Source organism: Microcaecilia unicolor, chromosome 10, assembly GCF_901765095.1.
Source record: "Microcaecilia unicolor chromosome 10, aMicUni1.1, whole genome shotgun sequence".
Classification (NCBI taxonomy): Eukaryota; Metazoa; Chordata; class Amphibia; order Gymnophiona; family Siphonopidae; genus Microcaecilia; species Microcaecilia unicolor.
Genome location: NC_044040.1, coordinates 169690119 through 169712577, shown reverse-complemented (window position 1 = coordinate 169712577; position 22459 = coordinate 169690119). Strand labels below are relative to the sequence as shown.

The 22459-nt window shown below is 41.9% G+C and overlaps 1 protein-coding gene across 2 annotated transcripts in view; it reads right to left on the bottom strand.

The window, feature by feature from the left end:
• RHBDD1 (rhomboid domain containing 1) overlaps positions 1 to 22459 on the bottom strand; it is a 109441-nt gene that overhangs the window by 7863 nt on the left and 79119 nt on the right. The window contains exon 6 of one of the 2 annotated variants that reach the window (XM_030216818.1): positions 17707 to 17835. The exons of the other annotated variant lie outside the window; for it this stretch is intronic. Within the exon in view, the coding sequence (XP_030072678.1) occupies positions 17707 to 17835 (129 nt within the window). The remainder of the gene's footprint in view (positions 1 to 17706; positions 17836 to 22459) is intronic. 2 annotated transcript variants of the gene reach the window in all.

The following is a 22459-nucleotide window of genomic DNA, read 5'->3' as shown; positions in this document are numbered from 1 at the left end:
ATATAAAGCCAATATTAGCAAGCAGTTCCCTTCAAAAACACTGGATGGGAGACACCCACCAAACAGTGATGGACACAGCCCAATTTCTATTACATCACCCTGGGCACGGGTCAAAATAGGAGCAAGGATGCCAGAATTTCCTCATAAATAGAAGAAACATTCTGGGGTTCTACTACACTTATAATCCTGATTAAACACTGAAATAATGCATGAACCATTCATTTAATTGTCTTTAAAATGAACTTAGCAATAAAAGTACCTTAGTCAAAGATGGATTTCATATTTTTCTATGGTATGCCTTAGGCCAGGCTTTGATAAATTTTCATTAATTCTAGGAGCCAGCCCAAAAACTTAGGAGCCAGTACCTAAGACCTTTATCACGTCTCCTTCCCCATCCTTCCAACATTGTTTCCAGTGAAGCTTTTTTTTTTTTGGGGGGGGGGGGTGGGTTGGAATCCCCTCCCACATTAGCAGTAGCCCTTTTAGAAATTGACTTACTAAGGTTTTACCTTCAGCCCTATTTTGTGTCTGTGGGCAACAAAACTTTAATAAATCAGTTCCTTAAGGTGCCTCTGCTAATCACTGCAGAAGTCAATAGTCTCCCTTCCTAAAGCATGTTGTCAGTTTGTCAGATGTGACAGAACCCTCTAGTCTAGATAGGCGAAGCAAAGAGGCAATTGTCTCTGTTTCACCAATTACCATAGGCTGGGTCCCCATCAGCTTCTCTCATACCCCCCCCCCTTCACCCAGTTATCTTTTTCTCTTTCTCTCTTGTAACCCCTCCCCACACCAGCCTTCACCCAGGATCTCTCGTGCCCCCTCCCCAACTCAGTCTTCACCCAGCCTCTCGTGCCTCCCTCCCCAGCCTTTCTCGTGCCCCCTCCCCACCTCAGCCTTCAGCCAGCCTCTCTCGTGCCCCCCTCCCCAGCCTTCACCCAGCCTCTTTCATACCCCCCGTCCCCAGCTTTCACCCAGCCTCTCTCATACCCCCTCCAGCCATTACTCACAGCGCTGCCTGGTGATCGGGCTCTGCACACTTGAACTCTGTGGTGCAGGAAGTTGGAGGAATCTCAGAATCTAATTGCCATGCAGGGGGAGAAAAGGAGTTTGAGGCAGCGCAGAGGAGGGGGACCCCCCCCCCCCACATCGGAAGTATGAAATCCCAGGTGCCAGGATGAAATTTCTAGGCACCATGGCACCTGGGATTTGTTGAGCCCTACCTTAGGCATATCTATGGCTTTAAGTGAATGGATTAAGGAAGGCCGGAAGCATGCTGAGACAGAAAAGCACAGGTCCATAAGTCAGTACCTCACAAAATGGAACCTTGAGGGCTGGGATTGAAGACCAATACCACAACAGCAGTAACCAGGAAGGAGAAAAGAGGAAAATGAAAGCAAACTTTTACAATAGGTGAAATGTTAACTCTCTGTGCATGCATATGTATCCATCTGATTCAGTTTTGCTGTTTTTTAATTGGCGTCAAGTAGCTGTTTCACCTTCTATGTAGTAATGTCAGCAGCTGAGAAATGCGCACCTTTAGAAAATATAAGTGTATATGAAAGGACAGTGCATGCCAAGACTCATTATTCTTCCCCTAAACTGACAAGGAAGAATATACTAATTGCAAATTAGTATTGTAAATGCACACCCTGCCTTGTCTCTCTAAAGAGACACATCAAGCAAGCAGCTGCAAATTACTGTGCTCCTGGTCTGTGCTTGCCTCAATAAAAATAGGGGATGTACTTCACTGAGAAGACATTTTGCTTGTATGAACTCAGATGACCTTTTCACTATTTAGTTTCTGTCCCTCACTTGCATACAAGAGAAACATGAAAACTAACGCACTGCTTAACTGCTTCTCATGCCATTTGTTGCACAGCATTCTGGAAATACACAATTCTGTGAGTGTGAGAGAGAGTGAGAGAGTGTGGGGGGGGGGGGGGGGGGGGGAGATGACCTCACTTGAACCCGGTAAGCAAAGACTTGAAAGAAAAAACAAAGAATTGGAGCTATTTAGTTCTGTGGTTCAAGCTTGTCAGCAAGAGAAGATGAAGGAAAGCATATGGGAAGATGTAAGGAAATAAGATGAGATGGAAAAAGACAGACCATATGACTATCATCTATCCAACACCCTCATTTTGTGCTGTCTTAAGGAGTTACAGTAAGACATGCAGTATTATAACCCAGATCAACACATCTCATAATATACAGGTTATGGAACAACTGGATGGCTAGAATTTACTAACTGAAAGCATTTTGAACACAGTAGTAAAGTTGTAAAGCCTGTTGGTCCACTTAGATATGTAGAATTTGGCATGTTTGGTGAAAAAGTTGAAGGCTAACTCTAATGGTTTGAGCAGCTGACTGGAGAACCAGAGAAGCCCAGTTCTACTGTGGCTTCTTGCAATCTTGAGCAAGTCATTGTTTCAGGTTCAAACTTAGGGGTCGATATTCAAAAGCGTTTATCGAGGCAGGAGAAGCTCAGATAATGTCACTGAATATCTCCTCTGATCACCAAAGTACTACTCACTAGGTTAGGGGCAGTCCATGGACGGAGTGTGGCTGGAGCCAGCACTTGTTAGCGGAAATACTTGGCTTGTTAACTGGTTAAGTGAGCAGATAAAAGTTAGGCCAGCTGATGCTGCATTCAGCTTTTCAGTACCCTATGTCAAACCTAAAACAACTGGAAGCAATTATGGTTTCGGTTTCCACCAAAGACAAACCCAATACAGTCAAAAACATCATTTCATAGTCAGTAATCCAGGGATAAGAAAACAGTACAGATACCTTCAGACTGGGCTACAACATACTCACTGTTAGCCTTCTGATTTATTAGACAGAGCTCTTGACCACTAAGGCCTCTATGGGTGGACTCTGCATTAGTCTGGCAAGACTCAAGGAAAGAAAATAAACAGGTTAAGTCCAAATTTCATTTTCCTTATCATCTATGCCAGACCAATCCAGACAGGGGCGTAGCTACGGGTGGGCCTGGGTGGGCCCAGGCCCACCCAATTTCAGCCCAGGCCCGCCCAGCCCCCATTGCCGGCCACTGCTGCTTTTCCTGTTGAGCAGCAGGGCCGGCGCTACAAAAAAGAAGAAGCGCTAACGGCGCTAAGGACGAGAAATGTAAAAAAAAAAAAAAAAAAAGCGCGGCACCGGCAGGCACTGTCTCGGCAGCCTTAAGGCATTGGCTGCTGGCTCGCAGGCTCCTCCCGCAGACAGGAGGAGCCTGCGAGCCAGCAGCCAATGCCTCAAGGCTGCCGAGACAGTGCCTGCTGGTGCCGCGCTTTTTTTTTTTTTTTTTTTTTTACATTTCTCGTCCTTAGCGCCGTTAGCGCTTCTTCTTTTTTGTAGCGCCGGCCCTGCTGATCAACAGGAAAAGCAGCAGTGGCCGGCAATGGGGGCTGGCGCTGGCATGCAGGGCGGGCCTCGTCGAAGAAAAGAGGGAAAAAAATGGAAGGATGGGGAGAAAAAGAGGGAAAACAGATGGAAGGATGGGGAGAAAGAGGGAAAACATGGAAGGATGGGGAGAAAAGAGGGAAAACAGATGGCAGGATGGCAGAGAATGAGGGAAAACATGGAAGGATGGGGAGAAAGAGGGAAACATGGAAGGATGGGGAGAATGAGGGAAAACATGGAAGGATGGGGAGAAAGAGGGAAAACTTGGAAGTATGGGGAGAAAAGAGGTAAAACAGATGGAAGGATCGCAGAGAATGAGGGAAAACATGGAAGGATGGGGAGAAAGAGGGAAAACATGGAAGGATGGGGAGAAAGAGAGAAAACAGATGGAAGGATGGCAGAGAAAGAGGGAAAACATGGAAGGATGGGGAGAAAGAGGGAAACATGGAAGGATGGGGAGAAAAGAGGGAAAACAGATGGAAGGATGGCAGAGAATGAGGGAAACATGGAAGGATGGGGAGAAAGAGGGAAACATGGAAGGATGGGGAGAATGAGGGAAAACATGGAAGGATGGGGAGAAAGAGGGAAAACTTGGAAGGATGGGGAGAAAAGAGGGAAAACAGATGGAAGGATGGCAGAGAATGAGGGAAAACATGGAAGGATGGGGAGAAAGAGGGAAAACTTGGAAGGATGGGGAGAAAAGAGGGAAAACAGATGGAAGGATGGCAGAGAATGAAGGAAAACATGGAAGGATGGGGAGAAAGAGGGAAAACATGGAAGGATGGGGAGAAAAGATAGAAAACAGATGGAAGGATGGGGAGAGAAAGAGGGAAAACGGATGGATGGGGAGAGAGACTCTGGATGGAAGGATGGGGAGAGAAAAGGGAGAAACTGGAAGGATGCAGAGAAAGGTGAGAGACTGGAAGGATGTGGAGAGAGAAGGGACACTGAACAGAAAAGGGTAGAGTGATACAGAGACACTGGTTAGAAGAGGGAGAGAGACATTAGATGGAAGGATCAGGAGAGAGGATAGATGGATGGAAGGATGGGGAGAGAAAGAGGGAAGACGCTGGATGGAAGGGTAGGGAGAAAGAGGTGACACTGGACGGAAGGATGCAGAAAGAAAGAGGGGAGACTACTGGAAGGATGGGGAGAGAGAGGGGAGACTGGAAGGATGGGGAGAGAAAGAAGAGAGCTGCTGGATGGAAAAGGAGAGTAGTGAAAGACTGGAGAATAAGAGGAAGGGGCATGGGGAGAACAAGGGTGAGAAAAAGATGAAAAGCCATAAGTAGATGAAGGAAATTAAAGAATGGATAGTAAGAATGAATTAAATCAGGACAGAGAGAGAGAGGCAGAAAAATATTGAAGAAAGCAAAGAAAAAGGAGAGAAAAATGAGAAATGGCCAGGAAACCGTGGCAGAAGAGTTAAGCGAAAACGAAGGAAAGCAGAATCTAGAGACTGGAAGCGACACAATGAGAAAAAGTAAATGGCCATACAAGAAAGGTAAAGAAAATAATTTTATTTTTAATTTAGGATAAAGTAATATGGTACCTGTGTTAATGAAGTTTCAGAGACCAATACTTCCATCCTTAGGTCAGGCGAGGATACCGTAACAGCATTATACTGACCTGAGGAAGGAGGTTTTGGCCTCTGAAAGCTCACTGAAAAGGGTGTTAGGCTATTAAATAAATTTTCTGAAATCTGATGCATTGAAAAGCAGCACTTTACCCTGTGTGACAAATGCATCTGATTAGCGTGACTAAATTTTGCTGGGGGAGGGGGGTAGAGAGAAAATTTTGTGCCCACCCACTTTGGGTTCAGGCCCATCCAAAATTGGCAGTCTGGCTACGCCACTGAATCCAGATGAAAGGGATGAATCCAAGCTCTATCCACACTGGATGGAAAAAAGACACAACAGCTCTCAGGATTCCAATACCTAAGATGTAGATTCTCCAGACCTGCATACACACACAGAGGCACTTAGATGCAGCAAAGGCATGGGCACTGCCATGTCAATATCTTCTGGAAAGACAGATTCTAACACTGCCTACAAGCGCTGCACCAGACAGTTGGGACATACAACCTCTTGCTGGTGTGGCCTGAGTGATTATCTCTCTGGCTCCTGAAATCAATGTCTCACTCTGCCTTATCAGGCCCTATCAATAGAACAAAGACCTATCCAAAATTTAGAAGGAACTGGGCACCTACAAACATCTCAAAGACCATTGACAACTGACTTGAGAATGGCCACTACTGCTCTGACCTACAGTACATCACACCTAGGGCTAGGAAAGGCGCAAACAAAACGTGGAAGTACAGCCAAAGCAGGAAACCTAGAAAAAATGTTTTTCTTTTTATTCTTAGGCTTCAGCAAATTTCTCACGCATCAGAAGCCTGATTTGGCCTTAAAGGTACTTTGGGAAACTTTACTTTTATAGTGGGGCAGACAGCCAGTTCCGCAGGCTGTTCGCCTAGTTGGGAGGCAAGGGAGAGAAAAGAGGAGCACCAATATGCATGTGAGGTCAGTTGCCGAAATATTAATTTAGTAGAGAACTGGAGCTGTACAGGTTCAGTTGTGCCCAACGGTAGATATGTAGCCTTTAAAAACTTTCTTTCCTGTGGAATCACATGGAAAGATTGCATTCTTATGTATTTTTGGCACAAAGTGGCAATAAAATGGCTGCTGAGCCTACCAATGCAGGAGCGCTGACAAGGTCTTATTCCACATACACTGCATAGGTCACAGCTTAATTTGGGGAACCCCTCCAGTTTCACTTCAGGCTGGGCAATAAACTTCGACAGACTGCACCTGCCCTTTTGGCACCTGGCTTATCTGCCCCCAACTATAATAAACTTGGGTTCAAAATAATTTATCTTTTTTTATATATGCACTTTAAAATGCTATAAATATTATAAAGTGTTTTACATGCGCTCAGACCATACCATTTACATCCATTATATCCCCAAGAGGAATATGTGGTGGTGTCACAATGGAACCATCATTGCACATACGATGTTCCACCTCCTAATATTTGTGTATGTACATACAGCTGAGCCCAAGTAGATCTTTATCACCAGTGTATGCATATATGTATAATAAATATGTATAGGTCATAAACTACTCACATTAAATACTGTTAGGCTTGAGCTCAAACCTTTGCCCATACATTATGGTGCATTCCATATTACCATCCGATACATAGATAATAGAACATACAATACAACATTTGTTTGAACCTAAAGGAGGTATATGTTAATTCATGACACCCTGATCTCACTTCCCCCACATATCTTACATAAACCAACCCACAATGCGATATACACATATATTCACACAGTTATTTCACTTCCCTTGGGGTATATTGTGCTTGTGCTTCATTAAAATCACATATCATTCATCCATTCCGATCTTGCCATCACAATAACTGCTCCCTTTAACTCTGGCTGAGTTTCAAAAGTTTTCATCAGAAAGGGAAAAATGCTAATCCTTTAAACCATTTTACAGGCATCATAAATCCCCCGGGTGGGATCGCCTCTGGAACCCTTCCTCACTCCACGGAGAGCCCTTTGGAGTTGAGTCTTCCCTTGTCTATGTCTTCCCTTGTCTATGGACTGACGAACACGAGCGCATTCGGGCGGGAAGACGGTCACGCATGCGCACGGTGCATGCGAGGGCTAGCAAACGCTGTTGCTAGTGAAGATCTCCGATCGGAGGGGCTGCCTTAGACGTCACCCACTCGTGAGAACAAGCAGCCTGCTTGTCCTCGGAGAATACCAAATACTAAAAATTAAACTCTGTCCCAAGCTCCACCCAAGCTGTGCCCTAGGGAAAACCTATGTACAGATTATGTAGAAGTAGGTGAAATATTGCAACAGGACTACATTTTACACAGTATATATTACAAGTCTATTTCCCTGTATAAAACATAATTTATGTGCAGAAAATGCTGTCTAAAATCACCCTTTCATGAGGCAAATTCTATCAACTACAAATTTTCATCCATACTCTGTAATTTGAGTGATCGAGGTTGCAAATTTCAAATAGCTGCCGAGCAACAAGAATAGCCAGCAAATTTCAGCTGACTATTTTTAGCCAAAAATTTCAACCAAACCTAACTGGGTTTTAAGTTGAGAATCTTCCTAAATCTACCAAGCCAATTTTGACATCTACATATAATACTGTGTGGCTGGAGAAGACCGGTTAAAATCCACCCGTTAGCAATAAAAATCAGCCTTAAATACCTAAGTCTTAAGTTCACAAAGTCTTCCCCTCTCTGGAGCATCCTTTTTTCACCTGGCTAAATTTTCTCACTTTATACATTTAGGTGGGTAAGTTTTGCAAGTTAGCAGGAGAAATTTCTAAAAACAGAGATTTGTTTGACTTACTTCAGCAGTTAGCTAGTTAAGCCTTTTGAAGGATTCCCCCAGTTTTTGCAGGAATAATGCAAACATTTAGGAATACTGGAAAGGTGATAATTAGGCAAGACACAGGATGGCTAGCCTAGGAATTCATAAGAACATAGCCTGATGGATCTGTTCACAAAAATTTCTTTGGATTAAAAGCAGCAAGTCAGAGAAAAACTGTAACAACTTTACTTTCTCCAGGGCATGCACTTTTGCATTCTTTAGGTTCCTTTCTCTTCCATTTACTGCAATAAGGCAGTAATCGTTTGTGATCTATTCATTTTCAACTGCTTACATAAAAGGTGAAAATTAACCAGAGTGATTTTTGCAGTTCATTTGTTTTACTATAAATTTGGAAGCCTGAAGGTGGGCATTTTGCATTCGAAATGAAATGTTACTATGGTGATCATAATGCCCGTTTTTTTTGGCACCGCGTGCCATCCTCATTTCTGGATTTCAAATGTGCATCCATTTTGCTCATGAAGATGTGTTTAGAGCAGGGGTGAACAACTCCTGACTTTCGGGTCCACCAAACAGTCAGATTTTCTGGAGAATTCTAATGAAAAAGATTTGCATACTATTTGAGACAGTGGGCAGGCAAATCTATCTCAAGCAAATTCATATTCTTGAAAACTTGACTGCCCAGTGGTCTTCAAGGATGGGAGCTGTCCATCCTGTATTAATGTCTCTGTTCCCAGCTACCAACACCACTTCAGGATGTTCCGCATCAATAGATTCAATACATCGCCATTCCAACGGTCTTGTGTTGCTTTTGTTTGCAGGATGTAATTAATACAATTCTTCTTTTGTTGCTTTGTAAAATTATTCATGCATGGTGACCGTGGTTACGTCATCCAGATGAAATGTCTGGCTCTAATGGAATGCAGCTTTGCAGCAAAGGAAAAAGTTATTATGGACGTTCAGCATTTCTGTTTTACGCAAGGCAGCATGAATGTCCAAGTTTTGATGCATGGTTAAGTGAATATTTAGGAGGTACATTGCTTGAATACAGATGCTTGGATGACATTTTCAAAGCACTAGAGCTCTTAATGTTAAGACTTTCATGTATCCAAATTTATATCAAGTATTTTAAAGGATACGTCTGGAGCACACTATGCTGAGCTATTTTGTTGGAGTGGGGGCTTTTTATGTTCTGCAACGTCAAGAATATTAGAAAGACTTGTAGAAATAAAATTGAAGTCTGATTGTCCAACCATAGGCACAATAACTTCAAAAAAGGGATGGAAATTCACCAAATTTGGAATGTAAGAAGAATAAGTGACTATCTCATAAAATGGTGAAAACTAAAAACATTAGCTCAATATTTCAAAAACAAAACAAGCCTCCAAAATAAATGCCCACTGCTCTCTCTGGGAAGCTGTTAAAAGCTGGATAGGACTGACCAGGGTTCCATTCCAACCCCACTGGCACAGATCAACACAAACAAGGAAAAGTAAATGAGGCAGCTGGTAAAGGATGGCACCAAAAAGACGCCTTTCAAAGACAACTTTTCTACACTTCCAGAGTACCACATATATCTCTGCTTATCCTGTACTGAGTCATCAATTGTTAGATTTCATCAACAATGATGATTTTATGTGATTATAGGCCAGTTCTTAAATTGCCAAGTATTATGCAAAAGTCACATTCAAATGATGGATTTTACAGATACACAACTGCCTTTGGCACTGATGTTTCTCCAACAGTGACAAGGTATAATTCTGTTCAAGCTGGTATATACTTGTGTGGCAAATCTCATGCCAATGTGTCCTCTATTCGGTGGCTGAGCAAAGGTCACAGTTTTGTAGTTCGCATGCCATCACGTGGAATTTTTTTATACCTTTTAAGCTGTCCGCATCACAATTATTACCTATTTGCCTGCTATTTGAAAAAACTCTTTTGGGAATATGGGTGGATGACTGAGCTGATACTGGTATAAAGTTTCTCGGAGTCAGGCACACTATTTTTCCACTGGATTGTGACAATTTTTTTATCAAAGCAGCATAGATGGAATTGATCAAGCTCAGAATTTGGCAACAGTATAAAATTCAGCACATGCACCCATAAAGTTGTGAAGACAACTGCACAGCAGACTGCCAACTTTGTCATCATATGCACACCATACTTATTCAACAGATCTCGCCTCAAGCATCCAAATGCAAAACTTGACTTGCCCAGTCTGGCACTAACTTCAGCAATGATATTGATAGAGTTAGACATGAAGCTGTCAAGATAACAGAATGTGTCCACAGCTGTTAACCTGGTGTCTCTAACATGCACTTCTGGCACAGATGGGTTAAAGGACTGGAAAGGACTTATGCATAACCTCAGTTTTTTTGGAGGCTCACAGTTGATCCAACATACTGAACGAATGACACAAAACAATCAAACAGCTGTTGAATTTCACGCAGCAAGTACACCACTTGCACACAATCGTTTGCAAAAGTTCATGTTGTATGTATCTCTCACTTACTTTAGAACTACTCAATCCATCAGAAAGTTCACACACCTTTTTTTCTCCTTTGACCCCAACAGAATTGGCAATCTAGCTGACAAAAGAGCTTCAGCAAACTGGCATTAGGCACCCCAAATTCTATTAAGAACAAGCTGACACTCCTCTCATGTCTAAAGTGAAGTTGCATCAAACTGAAGCTTCTACAACTTTTCTGAAGTCTGCTTTGCTAGATACCTTCCATCTACAAAGCAGCTACCTGGCCCTCACTTCATACACTCCATCTCATTATGCCTGAACCAGTCCACAAAAAGAAATCATTATATTGGGTCAAGCAGTGTGTGTCTGTCTGGGTGGGCTACTTTCAATAAAAAGCAATACAAAACCTAATGAGCAGCCCTGAGCTTGGCAAATCACTTGTTTGTATGCCTGACTCAACCCTGCTGTTTGACAGAAAAAGTACAGCTGCACACCTGTAATAGATATTTTCTGTAGACAGCAGACTTGATCAGGCACATAAAGGGGTATTTAGATATGACGTTTAAGTCGGACTTTGGACATTTTGCGCTTAACTTCCAAAATCTGAATAGGAAATATGGCCATTTTCGAAACCTCAAAATGTCTTTTTTTCTGTAACAAGGTTTTGTGCTCTGTGAATTTATTTTTTCAGGCCATTTTTGGAAGAAGAAAAAAAAAGTGCAAGTGAAAAACGAGAAAATCAAGCCATTGGGATGTAGGAGGGGCCAACATTTTTAACAGACTGGTCCCCCAGACATCCCAGGAGAGCAATGGGACACCCTAGACAGCACTGCTGTGGACTTCATATAAATATGCTCCCAGGTACACATCTTACTGTTGCTCCCATATCTGGTCTGCTGGGTCCCCAAAACCCACTACTCCCAACTGTACACCACTAAAATAGCCCATATGGGAGAAGGGGGCACCTATATGTGGGTACAGTGGATTTCTGGTGAGTATTGAAGGGTTCACAGTTCCCACCACAAGTGTAACAGGTAAGGGGAGGTATGGACCTGGGTTCACCTGTCCACAGTGCACTGCACCCACCACTACATTACTCCAGGGATCTGCACGCTGCTCTAATGGACCTGGAAATAACATCTGAGGCTGTCAGAGGCTAGTGAGTACTATTTTTATTCACATTTTTGGGGGGGATCATCTGGTCATTTAGGGCAACATTATGTGCCTTGTTATAAAAACAGATCTAGACCAAAACATTGAAATTTTTGACCTAGACGTTTTCATTTTGAACCATTAGGACTGTAAAATGTTCAAGTGATAGGCACACCCTAAGCCCGCCACCGCAATGCCTCTGACACACCCCCTTGATTTGGATGCATTGCAGACAAAATGCATAAACACCTGCAAAATTGTATTATTAGGATTTACTGTCTTTTTGAAGGAATTCACTCAAGGCAGTGAAATAAAAAAAAACACCTCAAAATAGGTTTTGAAAATATTGATTTTGACGTTTTGAGAAGAAATCCATCCATTTGGTGCTTTACGACATTTATTGGACGTTTTTCTTTGTCAAAAATGAACCCCATAGTCATTCCCACGTCCCGATGAAGTGCGTTCAATAACATAACAAAACATAACACACTGTCTTATATGTGGCTACTAAAAAAATTACTCCATACAAATTTCCTGAATAACCAAATTTTGATTCTCCTTCTAAAATCCCAAGTATGAATGAGAACTATAAATAAAGATAAAATGTTTTTCCATAATTTTGCAAATTGAAACGCCCAAGATCGTTCTAATAATCTCATCTTAAGGATGGAAAACATATTAAGCTGGAATTTTGAAGCCTACAATTTCTAGAAGAGGTAGCAAAAACCACATGTTGGCATAGATAATGAGGGGCCAAACCTTGCAAACTTTTATAAAAGAAGAATGCAGATTTAAAGAGGATTCTTGCTTCCACTGGTAACCATTGTAATTTAACAAAGCAAGAGGTGATCCTGTCATATTTACCCAAAGAAAAAATAAGTTGTACAGAAGTATTTTGAATGATGACAAGTACAGGCTTAATAACAGATATTGCATTAGCTTAATTGTGTCAACAGAGCCTGTACTACCAATCTAAACTTCTCAATCTCAAATATTTGCGAACTAAACGCAATTTTCTCATAAGTAAAAATGATTTCTGAAGAAGGTGATTAAGTTGTGGTTGTAAGAATAAAGTATTGTTTATCCATACTTCCAGGACTTTAACTGGGGAAAGTTCATATTGCCTTTGTGCAATGGAAATATAGGATCTGGAATATTTGTAGCTTTATTAACTAAACAATTCATTTTTTCAGTATTTAACTTCAGTCTGTACCTTGACATCTAAGTTTGAATAGATGATAAACAAACTTGATATTGTATCCAGCTTATAAGCCAAATTTAAACCAAAGGCTATTAGAACCGTAATATCATCAGCATAACTGTATATTATGCAACCCTAATTTTCTAATAACATTCTCAATGAATGAAAGAAAACATTAAATAAAACAGGTGAGAGTGGCGAGCCCTGTGCGACGCTACAAGGATTACACCATTTATTCAAAAGAGTGTCTTCCATTTTAACTCTATAGTATCTATCTGTTAAAAAAAGGTGAAAACCAACTAAGCACATTCCACATAATGCCTATATTTTCCAGAATTTGAATTAAAATTGTATGATCCAGCAGGTCAAACGCTGTGGACAGATCAAACTGCAGCACCAAGGCACGTTTTCCCTCACTAAGCAAAGATCTAGCCTTATTCAATAGAGAACCTATCACAGTTTCTGCACTATGTGCTGATCTAAATTCTGATTGAGAGTGATGCAACACATCATGTAAATCCAAATAATGCACCAACTCCTCCATGATCTTCACAAACAATAGGATAGAAGTTACCAGTCTGTAACTGGAAACTAATTGACAAGATTCCTTCTGGCTCTTTATTATCGGAGTGATAATTATTTCACCTAGATAAATAGGGAAGGTACCCGCTGCCAGGTGAGATCGAATCGAACTAATAAATTGACATAAAAATTCACTAGGGGCCAAACTAATAGTGTTTATAAGGCAGACATCAAGAAGGCAATGAGAGCCGACATATTTCTTAACTAAAAGTTTAAAATCAAAATCAATCTTGAGTTATAAAATGAATGGAATGCCAAAGGACACTGCTACAGACAGGAAAGGCAACACATATTCAGAACTTTACACTGGAGTGGACGACTAGCCTAATGGTTAAAGCAGTTGGCTGAGAACCAGGAGAGCCCAGTTCAAATCCCACCGCAGCTCCTTGTGATCTTGGGCAAGTCACTTTACCCTCCAATGCTTCAGGTCAAAGACTTAGATTGCGAGCCCTACAAGGGCAGAAAATTGCCCACAGTACCTGGATGCACATTGCTTTGATAGCCTTTGGGACTGCAAGCAGTATATAAGAGATTATAAATAAATGAGCTCAGGAGAGCTGTTTCATCCCAGAGACATGTGGTGATGTCACTCCCACTTGTGGTGCCTGACTCAGTCCTGCTTATCTATGGAAAATACTGTAGTCAGCCTTTGATGTGGAAGGCAGAAAGAGATCAAGTTTCTCCTTTGCTAAGGAAGATTCATTTGTCACCATTCCAGAGCAGGGAGAAGTTCATAATTCTTCATCAAAGTAGGTCATTTATTTGGTCAATTGTTTTTGTCAAATTCTCTCTCATCTAAACCTTTTCACAACATGCTTCGTTGAGACTGTAAGTAACTCAAAAGACGAGATTAGTAACTACTAGGCATAGATTCATTGGTAATTTTGTTCTGTTTTGTGGAATTCTTTTGCCATGTAGCTGTGGCAAGAGTCCTCTTACAGTGCTGTTTCAAAAGAGGCTAGAGAGCTGGCTATTTGCCTAAGCTTAAATAGGCTTACTAGTCTTGTTGGGCAGACTGGATGGACCGTGCAGGTCTTTTTCTGCCGTCATCTACTATGTATGTATGTATGTTACTAGGTCAGGATAGGGACTGATTGCTGACAGTTATATTTTGGTGTTCCTCAATTTTCATATTCTGGATTGAGAATGAGTGCGCAGAAATTCTTATTTTAGCCCCGTTGCTGACTGGGGTGCTGTACACTTTTGCATCCTTATTTATAATTATATTTGTGTTCTATATATTATGGAGTACGGAAGTGAATTCTTTCTGTCTTATGCTGTATTTTTCTCAGTGTATCTGGAATTAAAAGAGAGGCAGAATATCAAGTTAATAAAATGAATTCTACTTTACAGAAAAGAAATGTGCGCGGACCTAAATGTAGTAGAACATTTCTGCTGGTCAAACAGTTTTAAAGGCTCAGAGGGTAATATAAATAGCAAAAGCCCCCTGGAACTTGCAGCTGAAGAGGAAGTTGAAAAGAAAATCTAAATAAATAGAATTGAATTGGATTACTTACTTACTTTTATTAAAATTTTATTGGTAATAGGATCCCATGAGAAACATGCCTTTTATCTCAGAAGGAAACCTTCAGTGGCGATTCTATAAATGGGTGCGCTGATGTCATGCAATTCTAATATGGTAACTGGGCACTCCAGATTCCACTATAAAATACTAGTGAGACCCGACATTGACAAACCTAAAATTTAGGTGTCCGCAGTTACATCATCCATACAACTGATGTGACTGAGCATGCTGCAGGAAAGCACAGACAGCAAAAGCGATCCAGCGAATGAAGAACAGACGAGAGTTCACCAAGGTAAATTTATTAGAGAGAGACCCAACTTGGCCAAGTTTCAGCTTTGCCTTCATCAGGGGTCACTAGATTCTTCCAAATAAAACCAAAAAGGTTCAGTAGAAAGGTTCGTCATCAGCATAGCATGGTAATGTCTCTCCTCATTGCATCAGTCCTGGGTCCCTCTTCCATACATTTGCTTTGGTGCCCTGTCTTCATTCCCTGGGTTATGTTTCCTGTCTGTGGGTTACTGCAGAGATTTTTTCTCCTGATTTTCTTGCTGTAACTGGGCATGCCTACATGTGGCAAGGACGAAGTCACTTATTATATTCTCTAAGTTGCACGTATAATTGGGAGACGTGCTCATGCCCCGGCCATATTCTACCCACAGAATAGCATGTAGGGTGCTTGCACACCTACATGCAACTTTTTGCTGCACATGTACACCCAAAGGAGCGCCTAGTTATACAACTGCCTTTCTTGACATCCACCTATAAGACCAAGCCACAGTTTCCAACTCAAAAATATATTAAAAAGTTTTCCTTTGCCTAGATTTCTTGAAGCGCTTCTGCCTTCCTTCTAAGAAATGGATTTGAGGTGATGCCACTGCGGGAACCGCATGCACATCACGAAATGAAAAGTGGGAATTCTCATTATTGCAGTTATCCATCACAACACAGACTAAAGAAGGACACTATTTGTAGAACCACAATTTCGTATGGTATGAGACTTAACAACAAAATTGCAGCAATTTCTTAAAAAGTCCATGATTACCCTTCATTAAACATGGAGCAATTTTCAAAACCGGTTGTTTACAGAGTCTCCAAGTACTTAATTTACACCAATTCACAAAGGAAAAGTATGTCTTTCCCTTGAAAGCTGCTCAGAAAAGAGCACCTCAACAGATCAGCATCTGCTTTGTCTGTACACACCCTTCAAAACCACACGTGTGCATTTTAAAATCTAATCTACGAATGTATAAATTTCCATCTCCCAAACCTGCCTATTTTTTTTGCACAGGTTAAGTTACATGCATTATGGGTCCTTATGTCTACTTTTTCTTGCGGAAAGGGTACATTTCCAAACAGTAAATGTACGTAAGTGAACAGGTTTTCAAATTGCCGACCCTTTAGTGCTATTTTTTCATGTATATTTCCTCCATGCTGAAAAATTCAGTATGGCTGTTGTCTCTGCTAGAGCACAAGTCAAGGTATGTGGCATCTTATGGCTACAATCAGAAGTTCTTCACAAAGAAAAGAACACACTTTGCCCTCATTGTTCCAGCAAAATGTCAGTTTAGCCCCAACAAGTAAAAGCAGTGGAGTCATCAATGCATCAAAGAACTAATAATATAAGGTGACATGGAGGGGCATAATCAAACGGGGCGTCCAAGTTTTCCTGAGGACGTCCTCGCAGGATGTCCCGGCGAAGGGGCAGGGAAACCCGTATTATCGAAACAAGATGGGCGGCCATCTTTCGTTTCGATAATACGGTCAGGGACGCCCAAATCTCAACATTTAGGTTGAACTTAGAGATGGTTGTCCCGGTTTTCGGCAATAATGGAAACCGAGGACACCCATCTCAGAAATGACCAAATCCAAGCCCTTTGGGTCATGGGAGGAGCCAGCATTCGTAGTGCACTGGTCCCCCTCACATGCCAGGACACCAACCGGGCACCCTAGGGGGCACTGAGGTGGACTTCATAAATTGCTCCCAGGTGCATAGCTCCCTTACCTTGGGTGCTGAGCCCCCCAAATCCCATTCCCCACAACTGTACAACACTACCATAGCCCTAAGGGGTGAAGGGGGCACCTACATGTGGGTACAGTGGGTTTCTGGTGAGGTTTGAAGGGCTCACATTTACCACCACAAGTGTAACAGGTAGGGGGGGATGGGCCTGGGTCCGCCTGCCTGAAGTGCACTGTACCCACTAAAACTGCTCCAGGGACCTGCATACTGCTGTGATGCACCTGAGTATGACATTTGAGGCTGGCATAGAGGCTGGTAAAAAATATTTTTAAAGTTTTTTTTTCTGGGTGGGAGGGGGTTAATGACCACTGGGGGAGTAAGGGGAGGTCATCCACGATTCCCACCGGTGGTCATCTGGTCAGTTTGGGCACCTTTTTGAGGCTTGGTTGCAAGAAAAAATGGACCAAGTAATGTCGGCCAAGTGCTCGTCAGGGACGCCCTTCTTTTTTCCATTATCATCCGAGGACGCCCATGTGTTAAGCACGTCCCAGTCCCGCCTTCGCTATGCTTCTGACACGCCCCAGTGAACTTTGGTCATCCCCGCGACGGAAAGCAGTTGAGGGCGCCCAAAATCGGCTTTCAATTATGCCGATTTGGGTGATCCTGGGAGAAGGACGCCCATCTCCCGATTTGTGTTGAAAGATGAGCGCCCTTCTCTTTTGAAAATAAGCCTGGTTATGTTACAAGCTAATTTGATTTTTTCAGTCTTGTTATACATACTACAGCCTAGTTCAAGAATGTTCTTTTTCTTTACTTAAAAGCTACTGCCGGTAATTATATACAACAAAGACTTAACACAAAAGGGCTTGGACTGTCAAATCTCTAGCTTGGCACTTCACTGTTTCAGGACTGGCAATATATCAGCTTACTACTCTTGATTTGCCTGTAGAATTTTTTTTTTTTTTTTTTTTTTTTTTAACTAGCTTTACTTAATTTTGAATAATATTTCTATGTAAGTTTTAAGACCAACTAAGCAAGGCTGTAAAATTCTTACCTATGTCATTAAGACTGTTTCTTACAGCCCTTTCATACTGTTCCTCTTCATTCAGCCCTCCTGTGTATCTAGAGTAGTCCTGTTGCATGTTGTTTGGTTGGTACTGGTCACTTGAATATCTAGCATACCCTAAGGGAGCAATGCACAAAGAGCTGAACACTTCCGATACTGCATAATACCAATGAATAGCCAAATGAAGCAATGCACAAGGAGTTAAACACTTCTAATAATGTAATAGGAAACCTAGATCTTTAAGACCTCTTTGTGTTGTGCTTGAAATGAAGCAGACCAAATGGTTAACTGATTCACATAAGGTCACACAGTAAGGGTTGGATGGGAAAACCGAGTTCAGGTTTCCAAGTCTGAAGCTCTGGTTTCTATGTTGGTGTTTCACACGAGGTAAATCTGCACACAAAAATGGTGGAGCTGCATGCAAGTATTTGGTGCACTTGAAAACTAGCCTAGCTGTGGGTGAGCTTTGAGGCCCAGGTTCACGATTCATCTTTATTTGATATGCTGTCTATAAAAAGTTACTTATCTAAGCTGTGTACAGTACAATAATGAGATCAGTTACGTTAGGAGGCCTAGGTTGAGATATGCAACTACACTGTCAGTTTGAGCAATATTTAAGGGTCATTCAGCAGTTAGTAACTAGAAGATCTTTGTTGTAAAAAAGGAAGACACAACCAACATTTGACAACTTAAAGTCCTTAAAGCAGCATTTATTATCTTTACTGCTTTGAGATCCACACTAGCAGGCTTGCTTATTTATATTCAGCTGTTGGGGACATTTCACTTGTGTACTCAAGTGACGTTCTGTGGGATTTCAGGCATCAGTCTTTTGGCACTAGAATAAATGCATACTGGTCCACAGTGTGAATTAGTACAACAATAAAATAGCAGGCCAGCCTTGTCGTTTATGCCATATTGCTACTTGCTTCAGTAGAATTCCACCCAGGTGGAGAACTCTGTAATCCCACGGGGTATAGTAAAAGCAAAGAATAAAGATGGGAAATGGACCATGGACTCCAGAAAGGAGGAGAACTTGATGCCTAAAAATGTTTATTGAGCAAAGACTCAACACAGTGCCGTGTTTCAGCCTGAGGCCTGCTTCAGGAGTCTTGAGATATTATGCAGATTATAAATTTCAAATATTGTGCCAGGTCAACTTTGTAACGTAACCAATGGGTCTTAAAATGACCTTTGTAGTAATGATGCAAAAGATAGAAGATATATATAGGTCTTCTAATCATACAACTCGAAAAAACTTGCAATGGTGTAGGAGACCCATGTTCAAATGATGGAGGCCAGTGAGGTTCATCAGATTGTAGAAGAGATGCCTGTAAATTCCTGAGAGGAAAAGATGACAGGTACTCCACTGTGTGCCCTGCCGATGCAAGATGTGTATCTATTATGTTATGTTTTATCTATTTATCCACTTCCAATCCTACATGATATTCTTATGCATTTTTATTTGTAACAATTCTGAAATTATTATTCCATTAATATGATTGCCATGATATTCTTATGCACCTTATCTGTATCTATATTCTGAAATTCTTATTCTATTAATGTGAGTGTCGTAACATATTGTAAGCCACATTGAGCCTGCAAATGGGTGGGAAAATGTGGGATACAAATGTAGCAAATAAATAAATAAATAGATAAATAAATAAGCAAGCAAGCAAGCCTATAGCCTGCAGGAGATGCTGAAGTCATCTGGGCAACAATCTCAGATGAGTTTAGTTTATTGGTACTTGCTAAACTGCTCTAGCTGCCAAGGCAGAGAAGAGTAGTGTACAAAGCAATAAATATGATATTAAATGGAGTTCATTTTCTTTTTCTAACAGGAAAGAGATACGATCACTCAAGGAAAAGCAGAAACATACAGAACACTAGAAAAATACATATATTGACCCTAAACTCTGGCCGAAACCCCTGGCCATCCCTACTCTCCAAAGGCTTGCCTGAATAGCCAGGCTTTCAGATTTGCTTTGAAGCTCTTGAGAGACAAATCACTATGAAGGGAGATTATTCCAGACACAGGGGGTCTAGTCATTTCTAAATGGGCAAATTTAGGGCTTGACAGTACTAAGCGGTGATCAATTAAAGAGTGGGGGACCCTAGCAGATGAGTAGGGGATAGTGAGCGAGAAAGGTGGATGGTGTAGGAAGCAGCCGTGCTCACACGGGACGGAGAGGGCAAGGCATATAAGGAGAGAATGAGTGGGCCACTGGATATCTGGATAATGCCACTGAAAATTACCACCGACTGTTCCAATGATGTTCAAATAGTGCCGGGGCAATCCCAGGGCGGAGTTAAGGCAGAGCTGGGAGTTACCCAGTAAGCAGCGATATTGAGTCAGCTAACCAAGTAATTATCCAGATAAAGTTATGGCAGCAAAATGGCTGGCCTAATTTTATCAGGGTATCTATCCAGGTACTGGGCACCCAGATAAATGCCAGTGGCCACTCTTACCCAGATATAAAGTGCCAGTATCTGGGTACAGCCCAGTGCTGAATATCAACATATAGAAAACTTATGGCAGCCAGCATTTAAAAAACATTGATCACTACAGGCTGAATACTGGGAGGATTATTTTTATTTCTATCTATAACCCACTTATAAGTGGTTGAGGAGGAAAACAATCCGGGATCAGAAGGGCGAGGAGGAGAAGGAAGAGGGCCTGGGATAGCGGAGTGGGTGGAGTGGAGGAAGGATGCCTGAAGTGGAGGAAGGATGAAGCTAAGAATTGTGGGTACAGGAAAGAGAGGACCCAAGACTGAGGAGGGAAGCCCCAGTGCACTTTACATTGGACCTGACTGTACAGGCTGGTGAGCCTCCTGCTTGAGGTTCTTACAAAAGCTCAGAACAGAAGCATCAAGATTTATTTACATGCATAATTCTAGCCTTATCTATGTAGAAAGAGTTTTTAAAATTTGAGAACATGAGTGTCTCCTTAAGGCTACCATTTATTCTGATTTATATTGCATTCCTAATGATTTGCTTTGTTTTAACTGCCAGTTGAGTGTTCAAGGGCTTTTTTTTTTTTTTTTTGCAGTGTGAGAAAGCAAAATCGTAGGAAGCTCCAGTGAATCTTCTGCTTGATGCAGTGAGAAGTCTTTCACATCTTTGAGACCTACATTCCAGAGAAACCCCGCCTTTCAAGCACATAATAACCAGAAGTATGCCTGAAACCAAAACAAACAGAACCCTTTTACTTAGACATATATTTGGCAGCATGTTAAAAAAGAACCTCTGGATATCATTACCTCATAGGTTATTCAGTCTCTTCCTAGTACAGGTTTTCATGGTACAGGGAGATCAAGAAGCAATGGGAAAATCATAAAAATTTATTAACATGGAAAGAATGTGTTTGCTTTATTAAGTGTATTTGTAAATGTTTTTTTTTCTTTTGCCTGAATTTAGTTCATTTCTTATATTTTATACCGTTCTGAAATACAGTGTGTGTATCTTTTATTATGGTTATACCTCTGTTTTTAAAATCTCTGTGTTTGCTGTTCTAGTGGTGAATATCATATTCATATTTTTCATGCAATCAATGCGTTGTTGAGTCAGAGTTGTGGGAGTCTGAAGCAATTCTGGGTGGGGTTTGAGTCGGTAGAAATGTACTGACTTGACTCCAGCTTCAAAATAAAGTGTAGATACATACCTGTAGCAGGTATTCTCCGAGGACAGCGGTATGATTGTTCTCACGACTGGGTTGTCATCCCCGACGGCCCAGGAGACTGGCAAAAACTTTCATAGTTAATGAAAGAACTCTCAAAAACGCTCCGTCGCTTGGGCCGAACACACCGCACATGCGCGAACAGCTTCCCGCCCACGACGAGAGCGTGTCCTCATCAGTTTAATAGAAAACAAAACAGAAGCTAGAGACAACTCCAAAGGGGAGGAGGGTGGGTTTGTGAGAACAATCAGCCTGCTGTCCTCGGAGAATACCTGCTACAGGTATGTATCTACACATTCTCCGAGGACAAGCAGGCTGCTTGTTCTCACGATTGGGGTATCCCTAGCCCCCAGGCTCACTCAAAACAATGAACATTGGTCAACTGGGCCTTGCAACGGCGAGGACATAACATAGACTGACCTAAAAACAAACACAACTAAGTGAGAGTGCAGCCTGGAACAGAACAGAAATGGGCCTAGGAGGGTGGAGTTGGATTCTAAACCCCGAACAGACTCTGCAGCACCGACTGCCCAAGCCGACTGTCGCGTCGGGTATCCTGCTGAAGGCAGTAGTGAGATGTGAATGTGTGGACTGATGACCACGTTGCAGCCTTGCAAATCTCTTCAATAGAAGCTGACTTTAAGTGAGCCACTGACGCAGCCAGGGCGGGTGTGTGGACGGGGAAAAATGTTCGTAAGACAACTGACTGGTTCAGATGGAACTCCGACACCACCTTCGGCAAGAACTTAGGGTGAGTGCAGAGGACCACTTTGTTATGATGAAACTTGATATAAGGTGCATGCACTACCAGGGCTTGGCGCTCACTGACTCTACGAGTTGAGGTAACAGCTACCAAGAAAATGACATAAGTACATAAGTAGTGCCATACTGGGAAAGACCAAAGGTCCATCTAGCCCAGCATCCTGTCACCGACAGTGGCCAATCCAGGTCAAGGGCACCTGGCAAGCTCCCCAAACGTAAAAACATTCCAGACAAGTTATACCTAAAAATGCGGAATTTTTCCAAGTCCATTTAATAGCGGTCTATGGACTTGTCCTTTAGGAA